General features: G+C 33.7%; 4 protein-coding genes across 5 annotated transcripts in view; 2 read left to right on the forward strand and 2 right to left on the reverse strand.

Moving 5' to 3' along the window:
* LOC125854462 (NADH dehydrogenase [ubiquinone] 1 beta subcomplex subunit 2) overlaps window positions 1-23,155 on the reverse strand; it is a 151,517-nt gene that overhangs the window by 89,848 nt on the left and 38,514 nt on the right. The gene's annotated exons all lie outside the window — the stretch shown is intronic.
* LOC125854457 (uncharacterized) lies at window positions 147-3,884 on the reverse strand. The gene is made up of 7 exons (XM_049534011.1): window positions 3,556-3,884; window positions 3,329-3,418; window positions 2,996-3,076; window positions 2,740-2,871; window positions 1,386-1,604; window positions 977-1,069; window positions 147-453 (listed from the first exon to the last, which is right to left on the reverse strand). The coding sequence occupies exons 1-7, from the start codon at window positions 3,760-3,762 to the stop codon at window positions 292-294; spliced, it is 984 nt and encodes a 327-aa protein (XP_049389968.1). The 5' UTR covers window positions 3,763-3,884; the 3' UTR covers window positions 147-291.
* LOC125854456 (WD repeat-containing protein DWA2) lies at window positions 6,873-14,541 on the forward strand. Of its 2 annotated transcripts, XM_049534009.1 has the most exons (14): window positions 6,873-7,028; window positions 7,115-7,198; window positions 7,272-7,404; window positions 7,957-8,068; window positions 9,066-9,165; window positions 9,891-10,018; window positions 10,897-10,966; window positions 12,000-12,088; window positions 12,302-12,347; window positions 12,858-12,931; window positions 13,063-13,133; window positions 13,207-13,265; window positions 13,836-13,893; window positions 13,979-14,541. In XM_049534009.1, exons 1-13 carry the CDS (start codon window positions 6,984-6,986, stop codon window positions 13,875-13,877), a joined length of 1,053 nt encoding a protein of 350 aa, XP_049389966.1. In that variant the 5' UTR covers window positions 6,873-6,983; the 3' UTR covers window positions 13,878-13,893; window positions 13,979-14,541. The 2 variants fall into 2 exon arrangements, with proteins under 2 accessions (XP_049389966.1, XP_049389967.1); XM_049534010.1 differs by lacking the exons at window positions 12,858-12,931; window positions 13,063-13,133; window positions 13,207-13,265; window positions 13,836-13,893; window positions 13,979-14,541 and adding an exon at window positions 12,628-12,811 and having other exon boundaries at window positions 12,302-12,414.
* Window positions 17,400-23,112, forward strand: LOC125854452 (uncharacterized). The gene is made up of 11 exons (XM_049533998.1): window positions 17,400-17,818; window positions 19,297-19,388; window positions 19,533-19,726; window positions 20,737-20,776; window positions 20,920-21,001; window positions 21,113-21,190; window positions 21,277-21,402; window positions 22,025-22,146; window positions 22,356-22,395; window positions 22,504-22,578; window positions 22,802-23,112. Exons 1-11 carry the CDS (start codon window positions 17,526-17,528, stop codon window positions 22,932-22,934), a joined length of 1,275 nt encoding a protein of 424 aa, XP_049389955.1. The 5' UTR covers window positions 17,400-17,525; the 3' UTR covers window positions 22,935-23,112.

Genomic DNA, 23,155 nt, shown 5'->3' on the forward strand with positions numbered 1-23,155 from the left:
ATTTAAGAGGGCAAGGAATTAAATTAACTCACATAAGTTACATTGCGCATGAATTTATAGTACAATTCCTTTGTATGAGCGTTTTAATGATGCTCCCAATCCGAGAATAATAGGGGGAGCGGGGCTGGGAGTGAGTGAAGAAAATGCACTAAAACCAATTTCCACTGTTGTCCTCCCAGATAGTCGTACAAACTTGATAAAATTTTACCATTGACCATGTAAAGCTCATGAAAAATGTATGTTGCTTCAACTTTTTTATGCTTGCTATAGATAGACACTTTCCAGAGGTGCCTAAATATTTTCACCAGGAGGCAGCTCAGCCAGCTTTGGAGAAGTGCCTAGCACCCGTTCCATATCAAAGCGTACTTCAATATTCCGTATGCTATAACCAACCACCATGAGCCAATAAAGCAGTTTGGCAAGTTCTGGGGCACTTGTCTCTGTTACACTAGTCTGCATTCCATATGAAAGAAAAAGATGAGCATACAACAAACTGTTATTTCTACATTTGCACATACTTAGGTTTTGCAGGCTTTGCTATCTAATTATTAGACACATAATTAATACGTTTGTCTTATTTCACAAAGCTTTAAAGAGAATCTTTGTTAATTAGGTTTTGACACTTCTTTGCAGGATCCCATGATTTATAAGTCTCAATAGTTGATAACTAATCTGCTTTGGTCAAAATAGGCACTAGGAGAGAGAAGTTTTGAACACACCCTTCATAATAGAAGATCTGAGGACACACAAGTTAATCATATTGATTGAAGTGAAAACTAAATATTTTTGTTTGATAAGGGTGACATTTCAATATCCTTTACATGCACACAAGCCATGCGTGCCTGAAAGATTTTAGAATCTTAGCAGAAATGAATCATGACATGACCAGTGTAACTGATATTTCTTTTATAAAAGTGAAAGAAGCAGTATCACAAATACATACACCATTTAATAAGTTCCTATAAAAATGTTATACCTTCATTTGACTAGGATCTGAAACAGCTAAGAGACGCTTAATGAAAGAATTCATGGCGAGCACTACATCTTCTCCAGCTGTACTGGTTAGCTCCTGCAAAATCTCAGTATAGAATAAAAATGAATAACCTTCTCCATTAAGAATTAGCAATTTATATAAATAAATAAGCACACACTCAATTACTAGGTTGTATCTTGTCTGTCCATGCAGTAAAAGATTTGTGAAATACGTATTCCTTGTCTATAGTAGTCATGTAAAATCAGAATAACCAATACAAAAAGAAACACCATTTAAGCAATAACTACTTACGCTAAAGCATCGTGGAATTTACAAATACCCTCCCACCTACATTAAATCATCCTAGAATGTTCAAATACCCTCCCCCAATTCAAGTAGCAAGCATGCTGACCTTGATATTTTGAGGCTCAAGAGTCTTTAGATATTCCAACAGCTCATTATAACCATTACCAGATTTCCTTTCCATTTGACGATTCAATTCCTCCACTTCTGCTTCAAGTAACTCGATATACTTCAACGCGTCTATTTTTTCAGGACCTGTAACATTATTCCACCTTATGACTTCTCCGGTCACCTTTTTCTGGGTACCAGATGCATAATCTGGTGAATCCTGAACAGTCAAAAGAGTGATAGTTACTCGTCAGAAATATTAACTTTGTGAGAACAGGGATTCAAGTAGAAGTTCTAACATTGGCAGAATGAGCTTCACATATCAAGCAAAGGGTACGTATCTTCAGATGAACTAAAACTAAAAAGAGGGGAAGAAAAGAAAGCAGTATTATTGTCTTCTTAAAAAAAGGGATTTGTGCAATGGATACTTGAAGAAAAACATGATAGCAATTTTAAGAAGTCATGAATGTAAAATCACCAATAAGACCAAGATCTCATTGAAAACAAGTCGATAATATGATATAATAATGCCCAGGAACTATAGCTTCAACAGCATTTGTTTTAAGCAACTCTGCAAGTAGCAACCACTCTCTGAAGGATTTAAAGGTCCCGAAAATAAGGTGAAAGACTGAAAGGGCAGCCTGGTTAAAGGACATGAGAAGAGTGGAAGTTGATTCTAAAACATATTCAATACCCAAAAAGTTATTTCTTGACTTGATTGGTTTGAATTTAGAACAAAATAAAAAAGGAATAAGGATTGTAACACTCTATCTTCCATCAGCATAAAGGAAAAAAAAGAGATAAATACAATAAATAAGCAAAACATAGATGCAGGGACAAACTGAAAGCCTCTTATGAATAGGTTTGAAAGCTAAAAAGCTAATAACCTTTTCCCTGTAATTCAGTCACAATTCTATTAGTGAAATTGTGATCTTTAAACTCAAAAGAATTTGCTTTTCCAAAACTTTTATGGAAAAGAAAGAGAGAAACCAGAAATAGTTTTACGAACAGATTGATATCATTTACCCTTCCATCTCTTGCATTAGACACAGCAAGTTGCATACCTAAAATAAGACAATGGATGATCTGTAGAGAGAAATGTCTTTAAACATTCATTTGCCTGTTTTGTCTTTTTACAATTTAGTGTTAAATGTCTTTTATCCTCCAAGTGATGCTAAGAAGTTTCTACTCGATGAAAAGGCACGAGCAACTCCAAAACAACCAAGGCAGGCTGAAGATAACTATCTAAACTGAAAATGATACATTAATTGGCGTAAAAAGAGTAATTCATCTAGTCCCAGGAAATGACAACAAAATCAATTAGTAGGAAATAGCACACAATAGAGAGAACTTACCTTTTCCTCATGTGCTTCAGGAAGGGCAGCCTGTTCCAGACTTTGTTGCAATTCTAACCGAAATTGAGCATTCCTAAACATATATCCAGTCATCAACACACTATACATAAGCTGAGCAAGATTTTCAGCGACCTAAGTGAAAGTCAACATCACCCAAAATCATCATCAGCTCCAGAGATGACATATACGTCCTTAATCAAAGAATGTCTCATCTCATATATCACAGCTTGCAAGCATTGAGATCATAGCCACTTACCGTGGTTACAGTAATGGCAAAAAATTGTGGAGGTAATGTTCCAATCATATTTGTCACTGTTTGGCGCATTGCCTCAACTACCTAGCACAGATATAAATGATCAGGATATGCTTACATTAGTACCTTGAATTTCAAAGGAATTTCAAGTTGTCTAAGCTGTTTCAGTTACATGCACTAAGCAACAAAAAGAACAACTATGCTTCAATCCCAAATTAGTCAAGTTCCTCTATAACCATTCCGCTCTATTTGCGCCAATTGTGTCTGCTTTATCAAGCAAAAAAATACCCAAAAAAACACAAACTTCTTCGAAGTACGAAACTTGATTGCCAATACCTGTTGCGGTGCTTTTTTCACAAACAACTCCATGAATTCCGGTTGTACATTTTGCACATAATCCAGTAGAATTTCCCTTCTGCTTTTGTGCTGCAATAACATTTACTAAAATTGAAATCTTTCTACCTGCTCTCCAGTACTTTGTCACAATATTGAACTAACATTTCAAAATTTTATATTAACGGTAGATGAAGTACAACAATACAAACACTGAAAAAACTGAGTACCATCGAGCCATTTGGAGGTTTGGTATCATTTTCGTTGTTATTTTGCGGTGAATCCATAGATTGAGCTCTCAAAGTGAATTTTTGTTTGCGAAATGTTTTCTTCTGAAAGCTAATCAGAGAACAAAGCCGTCGACTTCCGGCAGATGACGAAGACGAAGAACCATAAGACTGTAACAGAAACGTTGGTTTCAACGTCAGCGAGGACATTATCAATTGTTTCTTTTGGATTATTTTACGTGAATTTTGTTTCTCTTCCTCGCTAAAACCCTATTATCTCCATTAACGATAACACACGAAAAGCTTATTGGAAGGAGAAATGAATGGAAGCGTCACTGTGAGTCAGTGAGTGATGATTCTGGGCCTTTCGGGTCCTCCAGGTAGTCTTCTGAGTTATACTGGGCCCAACAATCAGATCCACTAGAAATGGGAGACTTTGGGCTTTTTATCCATTCTGGAAAAAAATTCAAGAGCTGGTCCAAGAAGTCGTTTGGTTACGCAGGATGAGATAAATATGAGATAATAATTCCATCATTTTAGTATAAATGGTGGGATATAATAATCTCGAGATTATCTAATACCTCAAATAAAATATCGGGATTATTGTCATTGTCCAATGTACCAAACGACTCTTCTTTAAGGGGTTGTTTAGTACGCGTAGGGGTGTACATGGTCGGGTTAGTTCGGGTAATTCAAATATCAAACCAAACCATTTGTGTCGGATTTTTAAATCTATAAATCAAGTCAAACCAATAAAACTCGGGTTTTTCAACTTCGGGTTTTTTTGGGAATTTTGGGTTTTTTCCGGAAAAGTATTCATACAAACATATAATTTACTTGTACTTCAAATATTTCTTTACTCCTACCAAAATACAACTATCTAATGTGTTTCTTAAGAAAAAAACACAAAATATTACGTGAGTAATGATACTAAAATAACCAACAAAAAATAATAATAATGAAATCGCGTAAAACAAATATTGCAAATTAACAAGTCATAATGAAAATTATCATAATTTAAAAGTACTAAATCATGCTAAAATAAGTTTAATAAGTATTAGTTACATGACTAAAAATTAAAGGAAATTAAAATTAGATTATGTATTTGAATAAACCAATGTAAAACCATAGAACAAATATTCAATATTATTGTCATTCTTAGTGTTGAATTGATTATTTTTTTTGCTTTAGTATTAATTTAATTTTGATTTAAGCTTTATTATAATTATCAATATCTGTGGACTATAATCTTTATTGAACCATTTAGAATTTTAAGTCAAACTTGAAATAATAATATATTAAAAGATAAAAACTATGAAAAAGTATAAGAAATATTTAAAAATTATATCAAAGTAAATATTTTTATGTATACAATAAAATTTTAAAATTATATATATAATGTCGGGTTGGTTTTTTTTAGTTAAAACCAAATCAACCCAAATATAGTCGGATTTTTTTTTCCAATACCAAACCAAGTCAAACCAACCACTAGTCGGGTTTTTTTTCTCGATTTGAGGTTTGGTTCGGTTTTCGGTTTGGTTTTGTACACCCCTAAGTACACGGAATGAAATAAGCAAGGATATCGAAACTTTTGGGATTTGAGATTATTTTATCTTATCTTTGATATGAATAACTTATTCACAAAAAAATAGAATTTATAGAGTATCTTAGAATTATTATTTTTATCTTATCAACTAAACAATCCTTAAGAATGTGTTTGTTAGGAAGGAAAATGTTTTCGTAAAAAATAAAAAAAGTTTATCCACATTCAAAGCTTGAAATGCAATTTCTAGCCAAAATCTCTCTTTGTAGTGTCTCTTAATTTGTTTGGCCAAATTTCTTGAATGGTAATATATATTTGATTGTTTGTTTGTATGGAATTCAGGTATTTTAGCTATAGAAAAATAATTTTTGAGTAGAAAAGAATTTTTTTTGTTTTGTTTCTTTCAGCGTTGAATAGAAAATTAGGTTAAATATTAGAGAAAATGACATAAATAGTCTCTTAACTATAGGAGTAGGTCTAAAATGGTCAATTAACTATACACTTAACGGATTTTGTCCTTTAACCATTCAAAAACTTAACAGCTTTAGTCCCTTAACTATACACTTATCGGTTTTAGTCTCTTAACTATAAACTTATCAATTTTAGTTCTTTAAGTATTCAAAAACTTGTCAGGTTTGGTCTTTGTCCATTTTTTTTAATACAAATAGCTTAGATTTATATTAATTGAAATCTTCGTGAAATTAAATCTTTAATCCATTTTTTAAGTTGTTTCTCTATCCCCGTCATTTTTTCTTCAAACTACTCTTATGAAAAGAACAATAACATCAACGATTAAAAATAAAATTAATGAGGAAAAAAGATATAAGCCTTAATTTTATTCAATGGAGGATAAAATTAAGCACTTAAATATGCTAATCAGTGCATATTTTATTTAATTTACTCAAATTTCTTTACATAAAATAAAATGAATAGAATAATAAAATTGATGTATCTAAAAAAATAAAAAAAATTGCAAATCTACCATTTTATAAATTTCAATTTATGAAAAATTAAAAAAAAATTCGTTCAATGAAGTCGTTGGAGTACAACCTTTGGATTTAACGCGTAATAATTTTTTTTCTTGTTATAATAAAGTTTAACATATTCAAGTCATTAGTAGCAATAATATGCTTCATTTTATTATCTGATGAATAACATTATGACTTATATTTTTTTTTCTCATGAATTTTAATTTAAATCGTTGAGGTTAAGGTTAAGGTTATTCGTATAATGTTAATTTGGAGAAAAAGTAGCAGAGAGAGAGAAACAACAGAAAAAATTGTTAAAATATTTAATTTCTCGAGAGTTATTTGTATTAAAAAAAAAATTGGACAAAGACCAAACTTGATAAACTTTTGAATACTTAAAAAACTAAAATCGGTAAGTTTATAGTTAAGGGACTAAAATCGGTAAGTGTATAGTTAAGGGACCAAAGTTGATAAATTTTTGAATAGCTAAAAGACTAAATTTATTAAGTGTATAGTTAAAAGACCATTTTAGACCTACTCATATAGTTAAAGGGAATACTTTATGTCATTTTCTCTGAAATATTACATAATTGATATTCTAGAAGAGTATATTTGGAGAGAGGAAATGAGTTAACATATAATTAATTCAATTTTTTTTATAATATAAATATAAACTTAAAAGGAAATCTATATTTTTTTTTAAAAGAAAAAAGAATTGACATAAATTCGAAAAAACAGAGATGTGAAGCAATAGGAAATGGAAATTAAACAAATAGAAATAAAAATAAAAATCTAAACATTTCCAAAAACACACAAGTATTATGTGAAGTTGCCGCGAGTGTATTAGAGCTGCAGTTGAAAAGTTCCAAAATATCAACAACACTTTAAGATCTGCAATAAGCTCTCTACGCTGCGATTCAATGCAAGGAGGATCAAATGGAATCGGTTATGGCCTCAAATATCAGGTTAATCTCAAACCTTTTCCACAATTTTCATATTTTTTTCGCATAAACCCTAAATATTGACTGATTTAGCACGTTTTTCTGTTCAGGCACGATGCATTGCCGATGTGAAAGCTGATACTGATCACACCAGTTTCCTCACCGGAACTCTCAGCCTCAAAGAAGAAAATGAGGTACTCAATTAGCTTCATTTCCGTAATTTTTCGTAATTTATCGTGAATTTCCTAGTAATGCGGCATTTTACAGGTACATTTGATCCGGATTTCTTCAGCTGGTACTGAATTGCTCTGCGAAGGTCTTTTTTCTCATCCTAACGAGATCTGGGACCTTGCGTCGTGTCCCTTCGATCAACGGATTTTCTCTACTGTTTTTTCTTCCGGTAAGTTTATGGTTTATTTTACTAATGAGTCTTCTTAGTTTGCTGTCTCATTTTTGTAGGATTGGAGTGAGTTGTTCCGAATGCACATAGTTTGTTGTTTCTTCTGTTGAATTCTTAGATGTGTTGGATTATAGGTGGAATTTAGTATCTGCACATGACAGAGTGATAGTTCTCTTTGAGCTTGATCATGAGGAAATTCTATCTTCATTGTTTTAGAAGTTAATGTTGTCGATAGTGTGGAATGGATACAAAGGATTCATATTGTCGAACTGCTCATGGTTATGGTGTTTTGATATTTTTGATAGAACTAGTATTTCGTTGGTGTTTCAAGAATAATTTAGTTCTTTTGATTTTATAGTGTTCTTTTAATCAGATCATAAGTTCAATTTATGATCTTCACTTATCTATTTAAGCAAAATCACAAGGAAGTTAAGGCATTTTAATTGCCTTTCGTGAAGTTCATGAGAAGTTAGAATGGTAGTGCGGTTGGTATTGCTGATTTGATGTTTATGATGGAACTAGGTTCTATGATGATGCTCTATTTATTTGTAGGTGAAACATATGGGGCAGCAATATGGCAGATCCCTGAGTTGTATGGCCAGTCGAATTCTCCACAACTAGAGAGGATTGCATCTCTTGATGCTCATAATTCGAAGATAAAGTGGTTAGTCTTTTTTTATATGGTAAACTCAAACTGCTTACCATAGCCCCTGAGCTCAAAAGATTTATATGCTTGTAGTATAAAATAGATATTAATGCTTAGGAGAAGAAATACAGGATGCATTGTTGTGCAAAACTCTGCTTTTTTATTTTGGTCATCCTAAACTCTGCATGTTCATTTAATCATTCCAGTTGATGCTTACCTTGTAACTTCTAATGCTTAATAGTGTAACATACCCAACCAGCAGCAGATTCCGTTTTTGGAAAAAAGAAACTCCTATTATTATTTCCTTTGCTACTTAAGTACTCTTCTAATTCCCAATGCTACGTTAGCTCCTATGCTAAATATATTGATGATATGATCTTCAACTGTTACATTCATTGCCGATATTATTTCTAACACTACCCTTTGACAAAGCTAACCTAATTATCTGCGAAAATTGTGGAACGCCATGATTCAGGAATGCTCCAAATATATTCAGAAAATGCAGTCCTTTGATTTTAGATGGGAAGTCCTAATACTTCAAAGTCATAATTGTTTTCTGTGTTCCGTTTCATATTTACTCCCTTTGTTGTTTTGTTCTCCAAAATGAAGCAATTTAAAGGTTATTGTTCTCAAGTAGCAATTCTACGGTATCATCAAATTTTTGCATAATATTAAAGTACCTTGAGCTCTTTGAGATGGTGGTCAAGTAATTAAAATTCAATTGCTGTAGATTACTAACAAATTGGTTTTCTAATTCGTGCTTGTGAAGTAATTAAAATCCAATTGCTGTAGATTACTAACAAATTGGTTTTCTAATTCGTGCTTGTAATGCTTTAAGTAGTTAACATTTTATGATAATTCCCTTTTGGTTTATCATGCTTTAGACTTCAGAGGCTCATGCCTTTTGTTCTTAATTTTTCTATTAATTGGCGAGCCTGATGGAGTTACATATTAAATCGAAGAATTATCTATTTCATTTTCTTGGACACTAAAATATATTGCAAATGGTGGGCAGCACACTTTGGTGGCCAACAGGAAGGCATGACAAGTTGGTTAGCATTGATGAACAGAATCTTTTCCTCTGGAGCTTTGATACTTCAAAGAAGAATGCACAGGTATATTCCAGAATATGGCTATACTTAGCTCTGGCCTTATAAAACGACCAACTAAAATGCTTCATCTCGATTTTCTGTTAGTTTTCATCACTTCTGAAAAGTGCTGCTCGTGTTTGGTCTCCCAGTTCACATTTTTTTGACCCATACATGCTTTGTTGAGCAGTCATTTCTTTTATGCTACTGCAAGATGTATATCGTTGTTTTGGAGAAGAAAAGGCACAGTACTCAATACTATGGTTGTGCATGAATGTTTACCTTCTTATAGTTTGAAAGTGCTGTGAACTAAACTTAGGCATAGTAATACTCTTGTTAACGCATAAAGGGTAAAAGCTGATGAATCATTTGAAATGGCATAAATGATGGCTAAAGGTTCACCGGTGCTCCTCATGGTTAGAGGTTTTAAATACTGAACTGTTTGATTACTTAAAGTAGATTGCTTGAAATAAACTTGTAATTTGCATCCCATAGAGTGCTTCTGTTTCAGCTAAAACCTAGATTTTGCTGGCTTGGAAATAATATTATCTTGATGATATTCTTTTGGTTAGTGTATCTTCACACTCTTGTTTGAAATACAAGGTAGTCTGCAGTTTACCTTAGGCTTCTATGTGTCTCATCTTCCGATACCACCCTTCTTTGTTGCCAGAGAACCTCAAGCATAGTTGTAAAAGTGTTGTTACTTCTGATTCGTGGGGCTAATTTTTATTCAGGTCTGCTGCAAAATTTAGGTACAATCACAAGAATCAGCAGGTGTGCTACATTCTTTAACTGGGGGCGCCTGGGATCCCCATGATTATAATGCTCTAGCACTAACAAGTGAATCATCAGTCCAACTTTGGGATCTACGGACAATGAAGTAAGTGAATATGGTAATTGATTCCCTATATTCTGTTTCATTGGTTTATGTTAGTCTTTGTTCACTTGTGAATAAAGTCAAGATTAATCATCCCAGAAAAAAAATGTAAGAGAGTACTTGGAACTTGGAAGGTAAATAGCTAGTGTGGCATGGACAATTATGTCCCTTATTCTGGTTCTATATAGTCTAACCCTGAAAAGAGAAGACTCATCGAAGTACAAAATATACTTCGAATTTTGAAATAGGAGGCAAAAGAGAATATTTTCATGTACATACTCCCATCAACTTGGAACTTGGAAGGTAAATAGCTAGTGTGGCATGGACAATTATGTCCCTTATTCTGGTTCTATACAGTCTAACCCTGAAAAGAGAAGACTCATCGAAGTACAAAATATACTTCGAATTTTGAAATAGGAGGCAAAAGAGAATATTTTCATATACATACTCCCATCAATTTGAAAGAATCAAGTGTTATAAACTATAGATCCAAATCATAGTTTGTCATAGATTAAGAAAGAGACTGAATGGTTTCAGTGCCTAAAGATAATGTAGTGCATGCTTATAACAAAAAGGGTAAAAGTTTGAGGCTCAATCTGGACATTGTGTCCCAGAACAGGTCTAGAAGTCCTTTCCTTCTAATTTCTGCACTCCTATACCCCTTTTACACCCCTGTACTGGATACTGATTCACTCAAGTCACATAGCTTTTTAGTTTGGGCACATACTAGCTCTGAAGTAGATTCTTGTATAATCATTCTTAGGATAGCATCTTCTGGTTTTTTGCCTGGTTTGAAATATTCTATAAAGCTATTTTTGCTTTTGTCCATTAACTTGAATGATTAGTTTGCACAATTTACATCTTGGTTAATTCTACTGCAGGAAAACAAATTCAATCGATCATCCTCATGTCCGTAATTTGGATTACAATGTGAAGAGAGTGTATACACTTGTAAGTACATAGCTTTGTGAAGTTTTTAAGTTGCATTGATGATTGATCCCTTGATTTGTCGTCCATTTGCAAATGAGATAATCTGTTTGAGTAAGTGTCTATGAATATGTGAGGTATATCTGCTTTTTGCCTGTATGCGTGCGTGTTAACATTACAATGTTAGGAGTTTGACACTCTAATGTGGACCCATTTTAGGAACCTTTTTGATTTTTTATACTAACATTTCAATTTCAATATGGAATGTGGAGAGGTACTCTTTTGTTACAAGAAGAAAAGGATAATTCTTTTTGTTCTTTAAAGCATAATGTCTTCAACTTTCTACTTTTTGTTTCCTCCTAGCAATCACTTTATGGAGACAGATTACATGAGATGAATGTCAAGACATGGAAAGTACTTCCTCTAAAGTGTATGGCTGTGGCCTTGTGTTTTTAATGGCTCTATTTCTCTTTCAGGCTTCTGGTTTTTGCTCAATGATTTGTTGTTTATTTCTGAAGAAGTTCCCATACTTGTGTTTTTAATATCTCCATCCACCTAACTAGAAGTATGTTACCCTTAACATGCACAATCAAAGATGAAGATGATTATCCTGTGTCCTTTTAACTTTTTTCTGTCGATTAACAATGAACCAGTTGATGAATTTCTCTGTCATTTTTGGAATACTACTTTTAGTTTCTTTAAAGAGAAAATAAGAAGATATGTTACCTTTATCAAAAAAAAAGAAGAGAAAATAAGAAGATACCAAGTAAGACATCAAAGTGAAATATGAATAGTTAGTTGAGCTTAATGGATCTTGTTTTGTCACCTCTGCATGCTTTTGGCTCTCCATTTTTTATAAGATTCAAAATAGGTACACACAGGAGAAAGTGGTACTATTAATTTTCTCTGTGTGAGGTATTGCTATCAGAACTTTACCATCTTAATTTTCAACTGTCTGATTAAAAGGTGTTCAGATTTATTTGGTCTTGGCTTCTTTTTCTTTCCCTTGGAGAAAGCAGACGTTCAGTGTCAGTGAAGATGTGTTTAAATTCTGCAGGTAACGGCTGAAGATGAATCTGGGATACATATATGGGATCTTAGAATGCTGAAGTTTCCAGTCCTTGATCTCCCTGGACATACTCACTGGTACTACTTTGTGGCAATAATGAGGCTGCTTGCCATCTCTTTAATTAGTTGAGTTTTTGATATAAGATTATTGTTTGGTCCTTCAATATGTGTTTCACTATGTTGCCTACAAATCAATGACTGCCAACTTTTTTGGTTAGGGTTTTGGATTAGAAGTTTCTTTCTGGATTACCATTTCCATATTGAGTAAATGCAGTTGATGTATGTTTGCAGGACATGGACTGTCAAGTGCAATCCCGAATATGAAGACTTAATTCTGGTTCTTTCTCTTCATTTCCTGTATCTGTTTGTCTACCCTATGTATGTGGAAAGCATACTTGTGCACACACTGAGGGCCTGTTTGGATTGACTTTTGGCTTATGACTTATAAGCCAAAAGCCACAAGTTAGGATTTCTAACTTATGACTTTTGGCTTATTTTTGTTGTTTTGGCTTTAAAATAAGTGCTTATAAACACTTTTTAACTTTACCCAAACACTTCAAAACTGCTTAAAAGCTATTTTGACTTAAAAGCACCTAAAATAAGTCAATCCAAACAGGCACTCACTGAGCCACAATTTTCTATGCTGAATTTCCCCAGAAAATAAAAGCAGTCTATCTGATACTTTTACATATAGGATGCTTAGCTTCTTTTAGCTACACTTGCACTGAAAGCTCTTGACAGCATGTGCCATGTCTTATCTACTATGCATATAGTTTTAGTATTAAAAATAAGTTGCGTGTCTACCTTGGTCATTGATATTTTGTTGCTGAAACAAAATGTTTGGCAGAGTGCTGGAACTGATTCTGCGGTCAATCTGTGGCTGGCTTCTCCTCCTAGTAGTGACGAACCAACTTCAGAGAGGTCCTTTCCGTAAACCCTCCGCCCTTTCTCTGTAAAAAAGAAAAGGAAGAGAAGCCCAACAAAGAAAAAAAGAAGAAGCACTCGAAAAGTATCTTCTCTCACTGTATCTCATAAAGTTTGTTGATTTTCAGCTTTGACTCCCCTAATAAGCCAGTGGATCCATTGCTTAATTCATATAGTGACTATGAAGACAGTGTATATGGTAAGTACACACTTGCTGTTTCCTTGTCAGTTGAGTTTTTAAGCAACATTTGACTAGTCCATCTTGGTTCTAGGACTTGCTTGGAGCTGTCGAGAGCCATGGATATTTGCATCATTGTCATATGATGGAAGGGTAAGGCCTCTTATGGGTATTCGTCAGAAGAACGAAGTAAAAAAATACATGTCTCTGGATATTAACCAGCAGATTTTGCAATCTTGAACTACTCTTGCTTTGGTTTGCATAAACAATAGGAGGTGTTGCTGCAAATGCTATTTTATTTTTTGGACAATAGGCAAATAGTAAATTTTGTGTGAGAAATTTAAATAATAATCTTTTGTTAGTTTTGATAGCCATCTTTAGCTTGTTCAATCAATACATTTATTTAACATCATGGTTCTATTATTCTATATTTATAAGGAATATAAAGTGAAGTTATAATACATTCTCAAAAAAAAAGAAAGTGAAGTTATGATTTTCCTTCTGGTCGCATCTGTGTCTTTTCTTGTGTTGGAGTTCTGAGCCAATTTCAGGATAACATAGAAAATGTTCTTTGACAATTTGCTTATTATTTCTAATACATGATGAATAGTCTAACAGAGTTGTCTTATTTTAAGTTGAGAACTGGCATTGTAGCTTCTGAGAATTGGCACCAAGTGTTATTTTGTTTTAATTTAGCGTTTTTTCCTTCTTTTTTCGTAACAGGTGGTTGTAGAATCAACCAAGCCTCATCTTCCAAGAAAATAAATCAGTACAACCCAAAGTAAGTATGAACTCTTGATCCATCTTTTGAGCTCATTATCTCTTTGCCACACTACTCATCTCTTTTTATGTTTGTATCACTCCAGTATATCCCCCTCCAAATCTGTATTCTTGAAATTGAACCATGTGTTAATGATGGAGTTAACGCTGCTGAGGTGGGATGTAGAATTTTGCAAGAGGTCTCTTTAATTTTATCTAGTATGACGTTTGCAGTTCATTTTCATGCGGAAGCTTCTAAGCCTGCAGCTTCACTCCAGATTGAATTTGCTTAAACGTATGGCACATGGTCATTTACATTTTCCATTCACTATAGTTTGTGGTTGTTATATCTTTGCACGTTTAAGAGGGTCAGGAAAGAGTGATGTCACATCTTTGCATCTTTTAGATTCTCTCTCCCGTGGACATCCGACCAGGTACTCATTTTGGGACCCACTCAACGTTATTCACTAAACTAGACTTACTATTCTGTGGCCAAGTGTTAATTATCACTTTTCCTTGAACACAGATAATCGGGTTCTTTTATTGTATTCGTTTATTTTTGCGAAAATATATTATGTTAATGTTCCTTAATAACATGATACTTTTGTGATTGCAGTTAGTTTTTCAGGCTGATTAGTTGATTTGAGTATGTATTTATTGATTTGATGTAAACTTAGAGTCTTATAGGTGTTTACCATTTAATTTGTGTTAGTGATGCGTATGATGATGCAAAAACAGGGAAGTGCCTTTGAAAATGCAGGGGGAAAGATGTGGCTATAAAAGTTTTCAACCTTAGATTTCCAATCTGTTACCCCCTTACTAGTTATTGAATTGACCCAAAGCTTATCCAAACATACAGGGATAGCATATCTACAACTTGTCAAAAGTAATTCGGTTTCCTAGTCAACAGCAAAAGTCAGGGTCAGAAATCATTTTTAAAGTAGTCATCTTTTCACATGTACATGTGGAGCTGTTTTTCACCATGAAATGTGCAGTAGTCATGTGTGGATGATGTAGTGAGTCAGCTTTATCCATAGTGTTCAGATTTCAGCGTCAGCATGTACCTTGTTCCATGTCATCAGACACTTTACTCTCGACATGTGGTGAGCAGGGTAAGGTTCTACCAGTGATTCGTATGGTTAATTTATTTTCCTTTTCTTCAGCCTCATTAATTTTGTTGCACCAATTAGTAAATACTTTCTTCCCCTCAAAATTAATAGGCATTCTTTTTATGACAAAAGGCTAGAATAAAAGTGATAACAGAAGGAGTAGTAAGAAGTGAGGGTTGGAGTATGTACCATTTGAGATGTGAATATTATCATAGTAGGCTTTTATAAGCTCCAATTTGGAGTAGATTTTGAAGTTGAAACTTGAAATTCGAGTTGGAGTGTGGGTGGAACTGAAATTTTTCAGACTAGTTTTTGGGGAACTTGAAAATATTTTAAAGATAAATTTTCAAAATTCATCGAATTTCATGATCAAATAGATATTTGAATTAAAATTTCAATATCTATGGTTAAACACTAGCTAAATAGATCCATTATTTTAATATCACAGTGAAACTAAACTCAAACCAGTTGTTTAATTAAAGAAGAATCAGGATGAGATTACCTTATACAAATTGTTGAGAAAACGTAGATGACTTGAATATACATCATACATGCATGGTGCATCGATGTTCAAACCGACTTTGATTATTGCATTACCTCTGTGTTATTTCTCACCAGCACATGTGTATAATAACTTTGTCCCACTAGTGATGGATGGAGTTTTTTAACTACAAATTCAACTGAGCTTAGTACTTTTGATACATAACCCAAAAATTAATATTAGTTTTGAACTCAATCATAATTTCAAATATCCCATGAGTTCAATGCTAATTGAAGTTTAAATCATTGATTTACTTTTGTTGTCTGCTAAAACTTAGGTGAAAAATGGATCACTCACCTACTCATATATTTATTTTGGCTTTACTAAAAAAATGTCTTAATCTATACATCTTATTTCATTGATCACTAAAATCACACCTTAATTACTGATAGTATGTTGCTTGATTAGTTTTGTTAAAGGAGACAGAGGAAGTGACGGTTCAAATAATTGTATTACGCTACTCCTGCCTGCCGTAATTTGGTTACCATATTATGCTAATTTCCCACATGCAATAGCGTATTTAATTGCTTGAACAAGTGGAGACAAATATCAAAGGGATCATTTTTCTTGTCTTTACTATTTTTAGTTCCACCAACTCATAGGCAAATTTCTACATTTCTTAATCAGGTAAATATAAAATATCTTGGTTCTAGTGAATATTTTAGTGTCTAATTCATAAATGGCATGACTAAAAAAGTAGAAAAAAAGAATGACACTGGTAAACTATTTATATATTACTCCACAAATTTCAATAGTCAATGAACGAAACATAAGTAACCATAAATACATCTTACCATCAAAGGTTATGTAAGATGAATGTGTCCCTATTTACACGATGTAAATTAAAATTAGTTAGATTTTATTACGATATCATATCTTCAGTAGTTTCAAAGTCATTTTCAAAAGAAAGCAAGCATTATTATATTATACTAGTAAAATTATCCGCACCTCGCGCGGATATTTAATAACGGAATTTATAAAATAATACTTAAAACCTATTTGTCATTAAAACTAAAACACTATATTATCTTACATAATACAAGTTTACGTTGTAACAAACATTAATAATGTAAAGGAAAATGAAAATTATAACATCTTATCATATATCTTTAATAACATAAGCATAAATTAATGACTGTAAAAATACATACCAAGATCTGTAACATAAGCAATGGTGTCAGTGAGTCAATCAACATGCGCATAGTACATAAATATTTAATTGTGTAGAAGAAGAAGATGAGGTTAAGAATTTTTGTTGTTTTAAAATGAGAGAAAATCCCTCAATTTATAGACAACTAAAGGTAGTGTGAATAAATGTTTATTGTGCCTTATCGAAAATGTTACAACTATTTGGAAAAGTTGCAACCCTTCGGATTGGTCACAACCTTTCATAAAAGTCACAATTCTTCATTAAAGTTGCAACTTTTCATAAAAGTCTCAACTCTTCATAAAAGTCATAATTTTTCATGAAAGAAAAAGACTAATTTTGAAAATAAATAAATAAAAATAAAATTCTGCTTTGTGATGGCGCCATGTAAGCGGGACTAGGGTTCTTTATGATTACATATAACAGGTTAATATAATGGTGATAATTGATGAAACATATTTTGTACTTGCTGTTTTTGGGGTAAGAGGGATCTGGCAAGGTGTGTCCCATAGTCACTACTGAGCGACACGTGGCAAATCCATTGTGGCAAAATGGATACAAATCACAAGTAAGTGGACCCAATCGCAAATTAGTGAGTCCACATTTCTCGAAATCATCCTTTTATTTTATCCAATCTTACTTTTTGGTACCTTTACAGTCAAATTAATTTTATCTATAAGTACCTAAAAATTCTCCTAAATTATCTCTTCTAATCTTATTTGATTTCTTATTACTATTTTTTTTATTCACCTCACTAAACTCTTTTCTGTTTCTCTGAATCTCCATCTGAATTTCACTCACTTCTAGGGCTTTATCAACACATTCTTCTACCTCCAATGGCATTTTTTTGAGCAATAATGGCGGCTTCGGCTTCTTCCAGAGGATTCATAGCGCCCATAGGGGCCACAGTTGAGGTGTTTCCTACATCACCTAATGGTTTTGTAGAATTTCGAAGGAAGAAGAGGAGTAGTATCGGAGGTTTCTTCAGTATACAATGTTGTTGTTCAGATTCTGTAATGCCAATTAGAGGTGGTAGTGGTTCTGGGAATGGCGTTGATAAAGGTGACGATGGAAGGCTCGATTCTAAGAAGATCACTGCTAATTATATGAGAACTCAAGCTTCTTCCCCAATGCCCTTTGCATCTCCTCAGTAAGTCAATTTTATATTCACTACATTTTTTGCAATCAATCTTCATAATAACAAGAATAGGTGGTTGAATTCAAAGAAGAATTAGATTTTTGTAGAAATACTTTTAGAACCATGAATGATTAATGTAATGAAATGAGGCAAATTTAGCAAAATGGATATTGAGAATTCATATAAGGCGACCCGAAAAGGGTGGTGGTCGTTTTGGTTATTGAATATTTTATTTTGTTGGTTCCCATCCAGTGTCTAATACCCACGTCGTAGCCAAACTAATCCGGATTCCATTGGGGGAAGTTCTCTCTTCCAAAGATTTTAGCCGAGAATTCTAGTTAAAGGAGGAGCAGCCCATCCGCTGCACCACATCCTTTGGTGGTGGTTGTTGAACTTATAATAAGCTTCTTTTGAGCTAGTTAGTGTGTATTGTTATGTCCACTTGCAAAATTGTTAAACAATGTCATATTCAATGTAAATCATTATCCATGATTAAGCTGAATTACTTCAATGTTGGAGATTGATTAATACTAGTAATTTTCTTATTATTGTAAGAGTTAAAGTCACATCCTTTATTAGGTTTTTAGGATGCTTTAGAAGTAATGTGATATTTATATATGAAAGAAATTAACTTTACATGTTATTTGGCAGAAGCTGATGAGACATCACATGGGTTTTTTTGGACAGACATTATGATTAAGCTTAAATGAAAACAAAAAAATAATATTTTCTTTCTGCCATTGATATGGTGTAGAGATTTGTATGTTTTGTTCTTTCCGATTCTGATACAAAAGAGAATTTTGTATCATATTGTTTATTAAACCTGAACCCCTTTCAAATATGTTGCTTTTACCAATCTGGATACCAATCTGTATAGGATTATACTGAGGTTATTTTGAGCTCTTAGTCGGTTATTGCTATGTCCACTTGCAAAGATTTTGAACAATTTCACACTCAAAGTAATAGATTCTATTGCGTCGGATTTAATACATGCTTAAACTGCACTTTCTCAAGGTTGGTTAGACTAGTTAATAATAAACTTTTATTATAAGAGCTAAAGTCGCAACTTTTATGAGTTTCTAGGATATTCTAGTTATTTAAGAAGTAATGCGAAAGTAATTAGTTAAAATCTGCTTGTTTCATTTCGTACTATGAATTTCACAATTGATTTGGATGTATTTTTATGTTATTATCAAGGCATGAAGAAAAAAAAGAGTTTATCCTATTGTTAAAAAGATTCTGCGTTTTGTTAATATCACTTTCTCAGTTTATGCTACTTATAGTTGTTGGATGGCCAACAGCAAACCCTTCATTATAGGCTTGATAATCTGATGTGAACTCGTAGTGTTTGACTTTCTAGTATCTAGAATATCTTCACGGTTTACAGACTCCATCTTTCCATGTGTGTGTCCTTCATATTTGATTGGAAGTAGCTGTTTCTTTTTTCTAATTTTTTTTTTGTGATTTTCATCAAACTTTTCTTTATGCAGGTCTAGATTCGTTTCAAAGCCGGAAAAATTCTTTTCCCGATGCACCCCAAGAAATTCAGGCCCTAAGTCCCGTGATTCTCCACCAAAACGAGGTAGTTATGGTTCCGTCCTTTTTGGCTTTTATAGAAGTGTTTCTCTTTTCAGATGATATTGATAATTACTCTAGTTGCATTACATTTGTAATTGTCTTTATGACACCTGATGATAAATTTTTTAATCACCCTTCCTTTCTGTAGACACGGGTATTGCTAATGAGAAAGATTGGGGCATCAGTATGCTAAATGATAGTGTCAATGAAACTGGAGTAAGCGAAGACGGAAGTACATGGTATCGGGAGAGTGGGGAAGACCTTGGTGACAACGGGTACCGATGCCGATGGACAAGGATGGGTGGTCAGAGCAGTGATGGTACCTTAGAATGGAAAGAAACGGTATGCATGTTCTTAATCTTGTGATTAGTGTATGGTTGTGTTGTTGTGGATCTTGAAGATTGTATTGTAAAATTATACTTGAAAACCTATATATGGGATCACCTTTTCCAAGGACGGACATCTCACTTTTTTTGCATAAATTAATATTTACCTGATGTGCAATCTTAAGATTATGAAGCGAAAACCTTAACACAGAACTGTAATGCCTTAATTACATTGATGACACAAGTACAAGAAATAGAGGTTTAGCTAAAGGAGAGCAACAAGAGCTTTTTTCATGTTTAGTCATCACATAAATAAATTTTCTTTGCTGGTTTTGAATGCACATGTTTTTCTCTGGATACTGGCTAGGCTTCTTGATTGTTGAGCCAGTGATAAGTGTCTAGAATATGGGGGAAAAGGTACAAGTACCCCCTAGACTATGACCGAAATCTCAGAGACACACCTTAACTAAACTAAGCTCCTATTACCCCTTGAACTTATTTTTTTTGTAATTTTGTGCACCTTTTTGGCTTACGTGGCATCCAAATATCTCCCACGCGCCTCAATTGCGTGGAGTCACAGAGTGTGCCACGTAAGACAAAAGGTATACAAAATTACAAAAAAATAAGTTCATGGGGGATAGGACCTTAGTTTAGTTAAGGTGTGTCTCTGGGATTTCGATCATAGTCTAGGGGGTAATTGTGCCTTATCCCAGAATATGGGGAATGCTTACCTATCAGAGAATTAACTTTAGGTCCTAAACTTGAACACAATGTACTTTTTTGATTGGAGTCTGGGAATGAATGGCTAATAATATGACAGACAGACTGTTAAAACGTTAATTGGTTAACCATGAATCCCTTATTCTGATGGATAAAGTACCGCAAATAAGTTCTTGCATCCTCTTTAACAAACTATTGTTGAAGAAATATTCGAATCCAAGTTTCATTGTAGACATTATTTTATAACCTTATCAAGTACCATCCCAGGTGGATGCTTTTAATTGGATTTGTTGATCTCCTTGACAGTGGTGGGAGAAAAGTGATTGGACCGGATACAAAGAACTTGGTATGATTTTTTACTTTAAATATGTATAACCTTGCTGCATTTGGTTTAAATTTTCTATCTTACAATTGTTTCTAATGATTCCACGGTCATCCTTTATTTTGTACTTCATGAAACATCAAGTTTTCCCTTCGTATAATTAACAGGTGTTGAGAAATCTGGGAAAAATGTTGAAGGGGACGCATGGTGGGAAACATGGCGGGAAGTTCTTCACCAAGATGAATGGAGGTTATTTATATATATGTTTTCTTGGATTTTGTAATAATATAAGCTGTTGAGTATTGCTTTTCTGCTCCGGGAGAATTATTAAAATAATTATGCTGCATTTTCAATCTACAGTAATCTTGCTAGGATTGAAAGGAGTGCACAAAAACAAGCAAAATCAGGCACTGAGAACGCTGGGTGGTATGAAAATTGGTAAGAGATTTTGAGGGGAATAATTAGTTTACATTGTCATGAATACATGCACAAAAATTTATTAATCATTGATATTTCATATGCAGGTGGGAAAAGTATGATGCAAAGGGTTGGACAGAGAAAGGGGCACACAAGTATGGCAGATTAAATGAACAATCGTGGTGGGAGAAATGGGGAGAACATTATGATGGAAGAGGATCTGTTCTTAAATGGTACATACCTATTTGTTGTGTTAGTTATTTAGCATCAGACTCCCGCCCTCTTGATATAGTGGAGTTCTGGTGGAGGCACTTTGGTAACTATTGATAGTGTTTTACCACTAAACTCTTGGCACTTTGAAGTCTTACGACCTGTTTTTGCCTTTAACTGCTGTTATGCTATGTCACCTGAACAAGCAAAAAAACTTTAGAATATGTTCATCCAAGACATAGTAATAAACTAGAACTGCAACAATCTGCTTTGGGTTCACACTTGCAGTAGATAAACCTCTGTGTTTATACTGAACTTTTGCTACTGCACTAGTTATTGGAAATAAATCAAGTTCTAGAATTTGATGGTGAGATAATATTGACATTGGTCATTATATGTCCTAACTGGCCCTCTAGAATTGTAATCTCATACAATAGAAACTTGACTGATATCAACAACATTGCTTGAAGTATGAGGGTTTGTTAAACATCTTATTTTACTCTCTCCTTTTCATGACATTATTAGAATTGCTTGGTAAACCGGCATTGTTAAAGGGGTGAAAAAGTTTGTCAAAACCTCCCTAGTGGTCTTGAGTTGCTGACAAGGTGGTTTATGTTGCTTATCGTTCCATGCTCCTTTTCTCAGGACAGATAAGTGGGCAGAAACTGAGCTTGGAACAAAATGGGGAGACAAGTGGGAAGAGAAATTTTTCGCTGGAATTGGTTCACGGCAAGGAGAGACTTGGCATGTGTCACCCGTCGGTGATAGTATGTCTCTACCTTCTATTTATTTGAATTACATCTTTACATTTTAAAAGGATTTAGGTACTAAAACACAAAAACCAATTACAAGTTTTTCCTGGTGAAAGTTAAGTTGTGAAAAGCAATTCCCTAACTATCATAATATGTATTACTGTGTCTCTTATTTTGAGTTTCAAGTTAACCAATCATCTTTTTTTCTTTTCCTAATTATCCAGGATGGTCCAGGACATGGGGAGAGGAGCACTTCGGAAATGGGTATGTCAGAGTTATGAATTTGAACTAAAATTCAGCTTATTAGATGTCCATTTCCATGGCGCTTTTACACTTTAGAAACTTATAAACAATGTTGTTTCCATGAATCAGCAAAGTGCACAAGTACGGCAAGAGCACAACAGGTGAAAGTTGGGACATCGTTGTGGATGAAGGAACTTACTATGAGTAAGTCATAGTTCTAGTGTTAGTAGGATTTAACTTATAACGTGGACATTATCAGTACAGTTACAGCACGTTGCCTATCTTATTTTTCAAATAACTTTTTCCACTTACTACAGATAGTTACATGTATCTATTCTTGTGTGCTGTTAGCGTATAGAAGTTAAACTCATTCATGAATAGTTTTTACGATATTGAACTAACATGCTTTTACTTGTATTATTTATAGGGCTGAACCTCACTATGGATGGGCAGATGTTGTAGGCGATTCATCCCAGTTATTGTCAATCCAACCTCGAGACAGACCGCCCGGTGTGTTCCCATCAATGGATTTTGGTCCATCTCTGCCTCCAGAAGATTGAGTTGCCTCCCACCTTGTCACAATGACAAGCTGGTTTGTTTTCAAACAAGGTTGATGTTGAATGTTGGTAGTTGGCAAATTTTTAGATTTTGATTGTTATTGTCAATTCTCAATGTAACAAAACATACTTTGCCTATTCATTTAGTTCATTCTTTTAGAGATTTGAATCATTTTTGCATCGGGTTTAAAGCACTCTCTACCATATGACTATATTCTCAAGTC

The sequence above is a fragment of the Solanum stenotomum genome, chromosome 2 (genome assembly GCF_019186545.1).
Source record: "Solanum stenotomum isolate F172 chromosome 2, ASM1918654v1, whole genome shotgun sequence".
NCBI classification, from domain to species: domain Eukaryota; kingdom Viridiplantae; phylum Streptophyta; class Magnoliopsida; order Solanales; family Solanaceae; genus Solanum; species Solanum stenotomum.

What these genes read in the sequence shown, in the direction of transcription:
- LOC125854456 (XM_049534009.1), top strand. Translation starts at nt 6,984, where the DNA reads ATGCAAGGAGGATCAAATGGAATCGGTTATGGCCTCAAATATCAG. An exon ending in CTCTACTGTTTTTTCTTCCG is followed by an intron (nt 7,405 to 7,956) that starts GTAAGTTTATGG and finishes ATTTATTTGTAG; the next exon opens with GTGAAACATATGGGGCAGCA. An exon ending in TGAAGAGAGTGTATACACTT is followed by an intron (nt 10,967 to 11,999) that starts GTAAGTACATAG and finishes TAAATTCTGCAG; the next exon opens with GTAACGGCTGAAGATGAATC.
- LOC125854457 (XM_049534011.1), bottom strand. Translation starts at nt 3,762, where the DNA reads ATGTCCTCGCTGACGTTGAAACCAACGTTTCTGTTACAGTCTTATGGT. An exon ending in AACCTCCAAATGGCTCGATG is followed by an intron (nt 3,419 to 3,555) that starts GTACTCAGTTTT and finishes ATGTTATTGCAG; the next exon opens with CACAAAAGCAGAAGGGAAAT. An exon ending in CAGATCCTAGTCAAATGAAG is followed by an intron (nt 454 to 976) that starts GTATAACATTTT and finishes TATGGAATGCAG; the next exon opens with ACTAGTGTAACAGAGACAAG.
- LOC125854452 (XM_049533998.1), top strand. Translation starts at nt 17,526, where the DNA reads ATGGCGGCTTCGGCTTCTTCCAGAGGATTCATAGCGCCCATAGGGGCC. An exon ending in ATGCCCTTTGCATCTCCTCA is followed by an intron (nt 17,819 to 19,296) that starts GTAAGTCAATTT and finishes TTCTTTATGCAG; the next exon opens with GTCTAGATTCGTTTCAAAGC. An exon ending in GATGAAGGAACTTACTATGA is followed by an intron (nt 22,579 to 22,801) that starts GTAAGTCATAGT and finishes TATTATTTATAG; the next exon opens with GGCTGAACCTCACTATGGAT.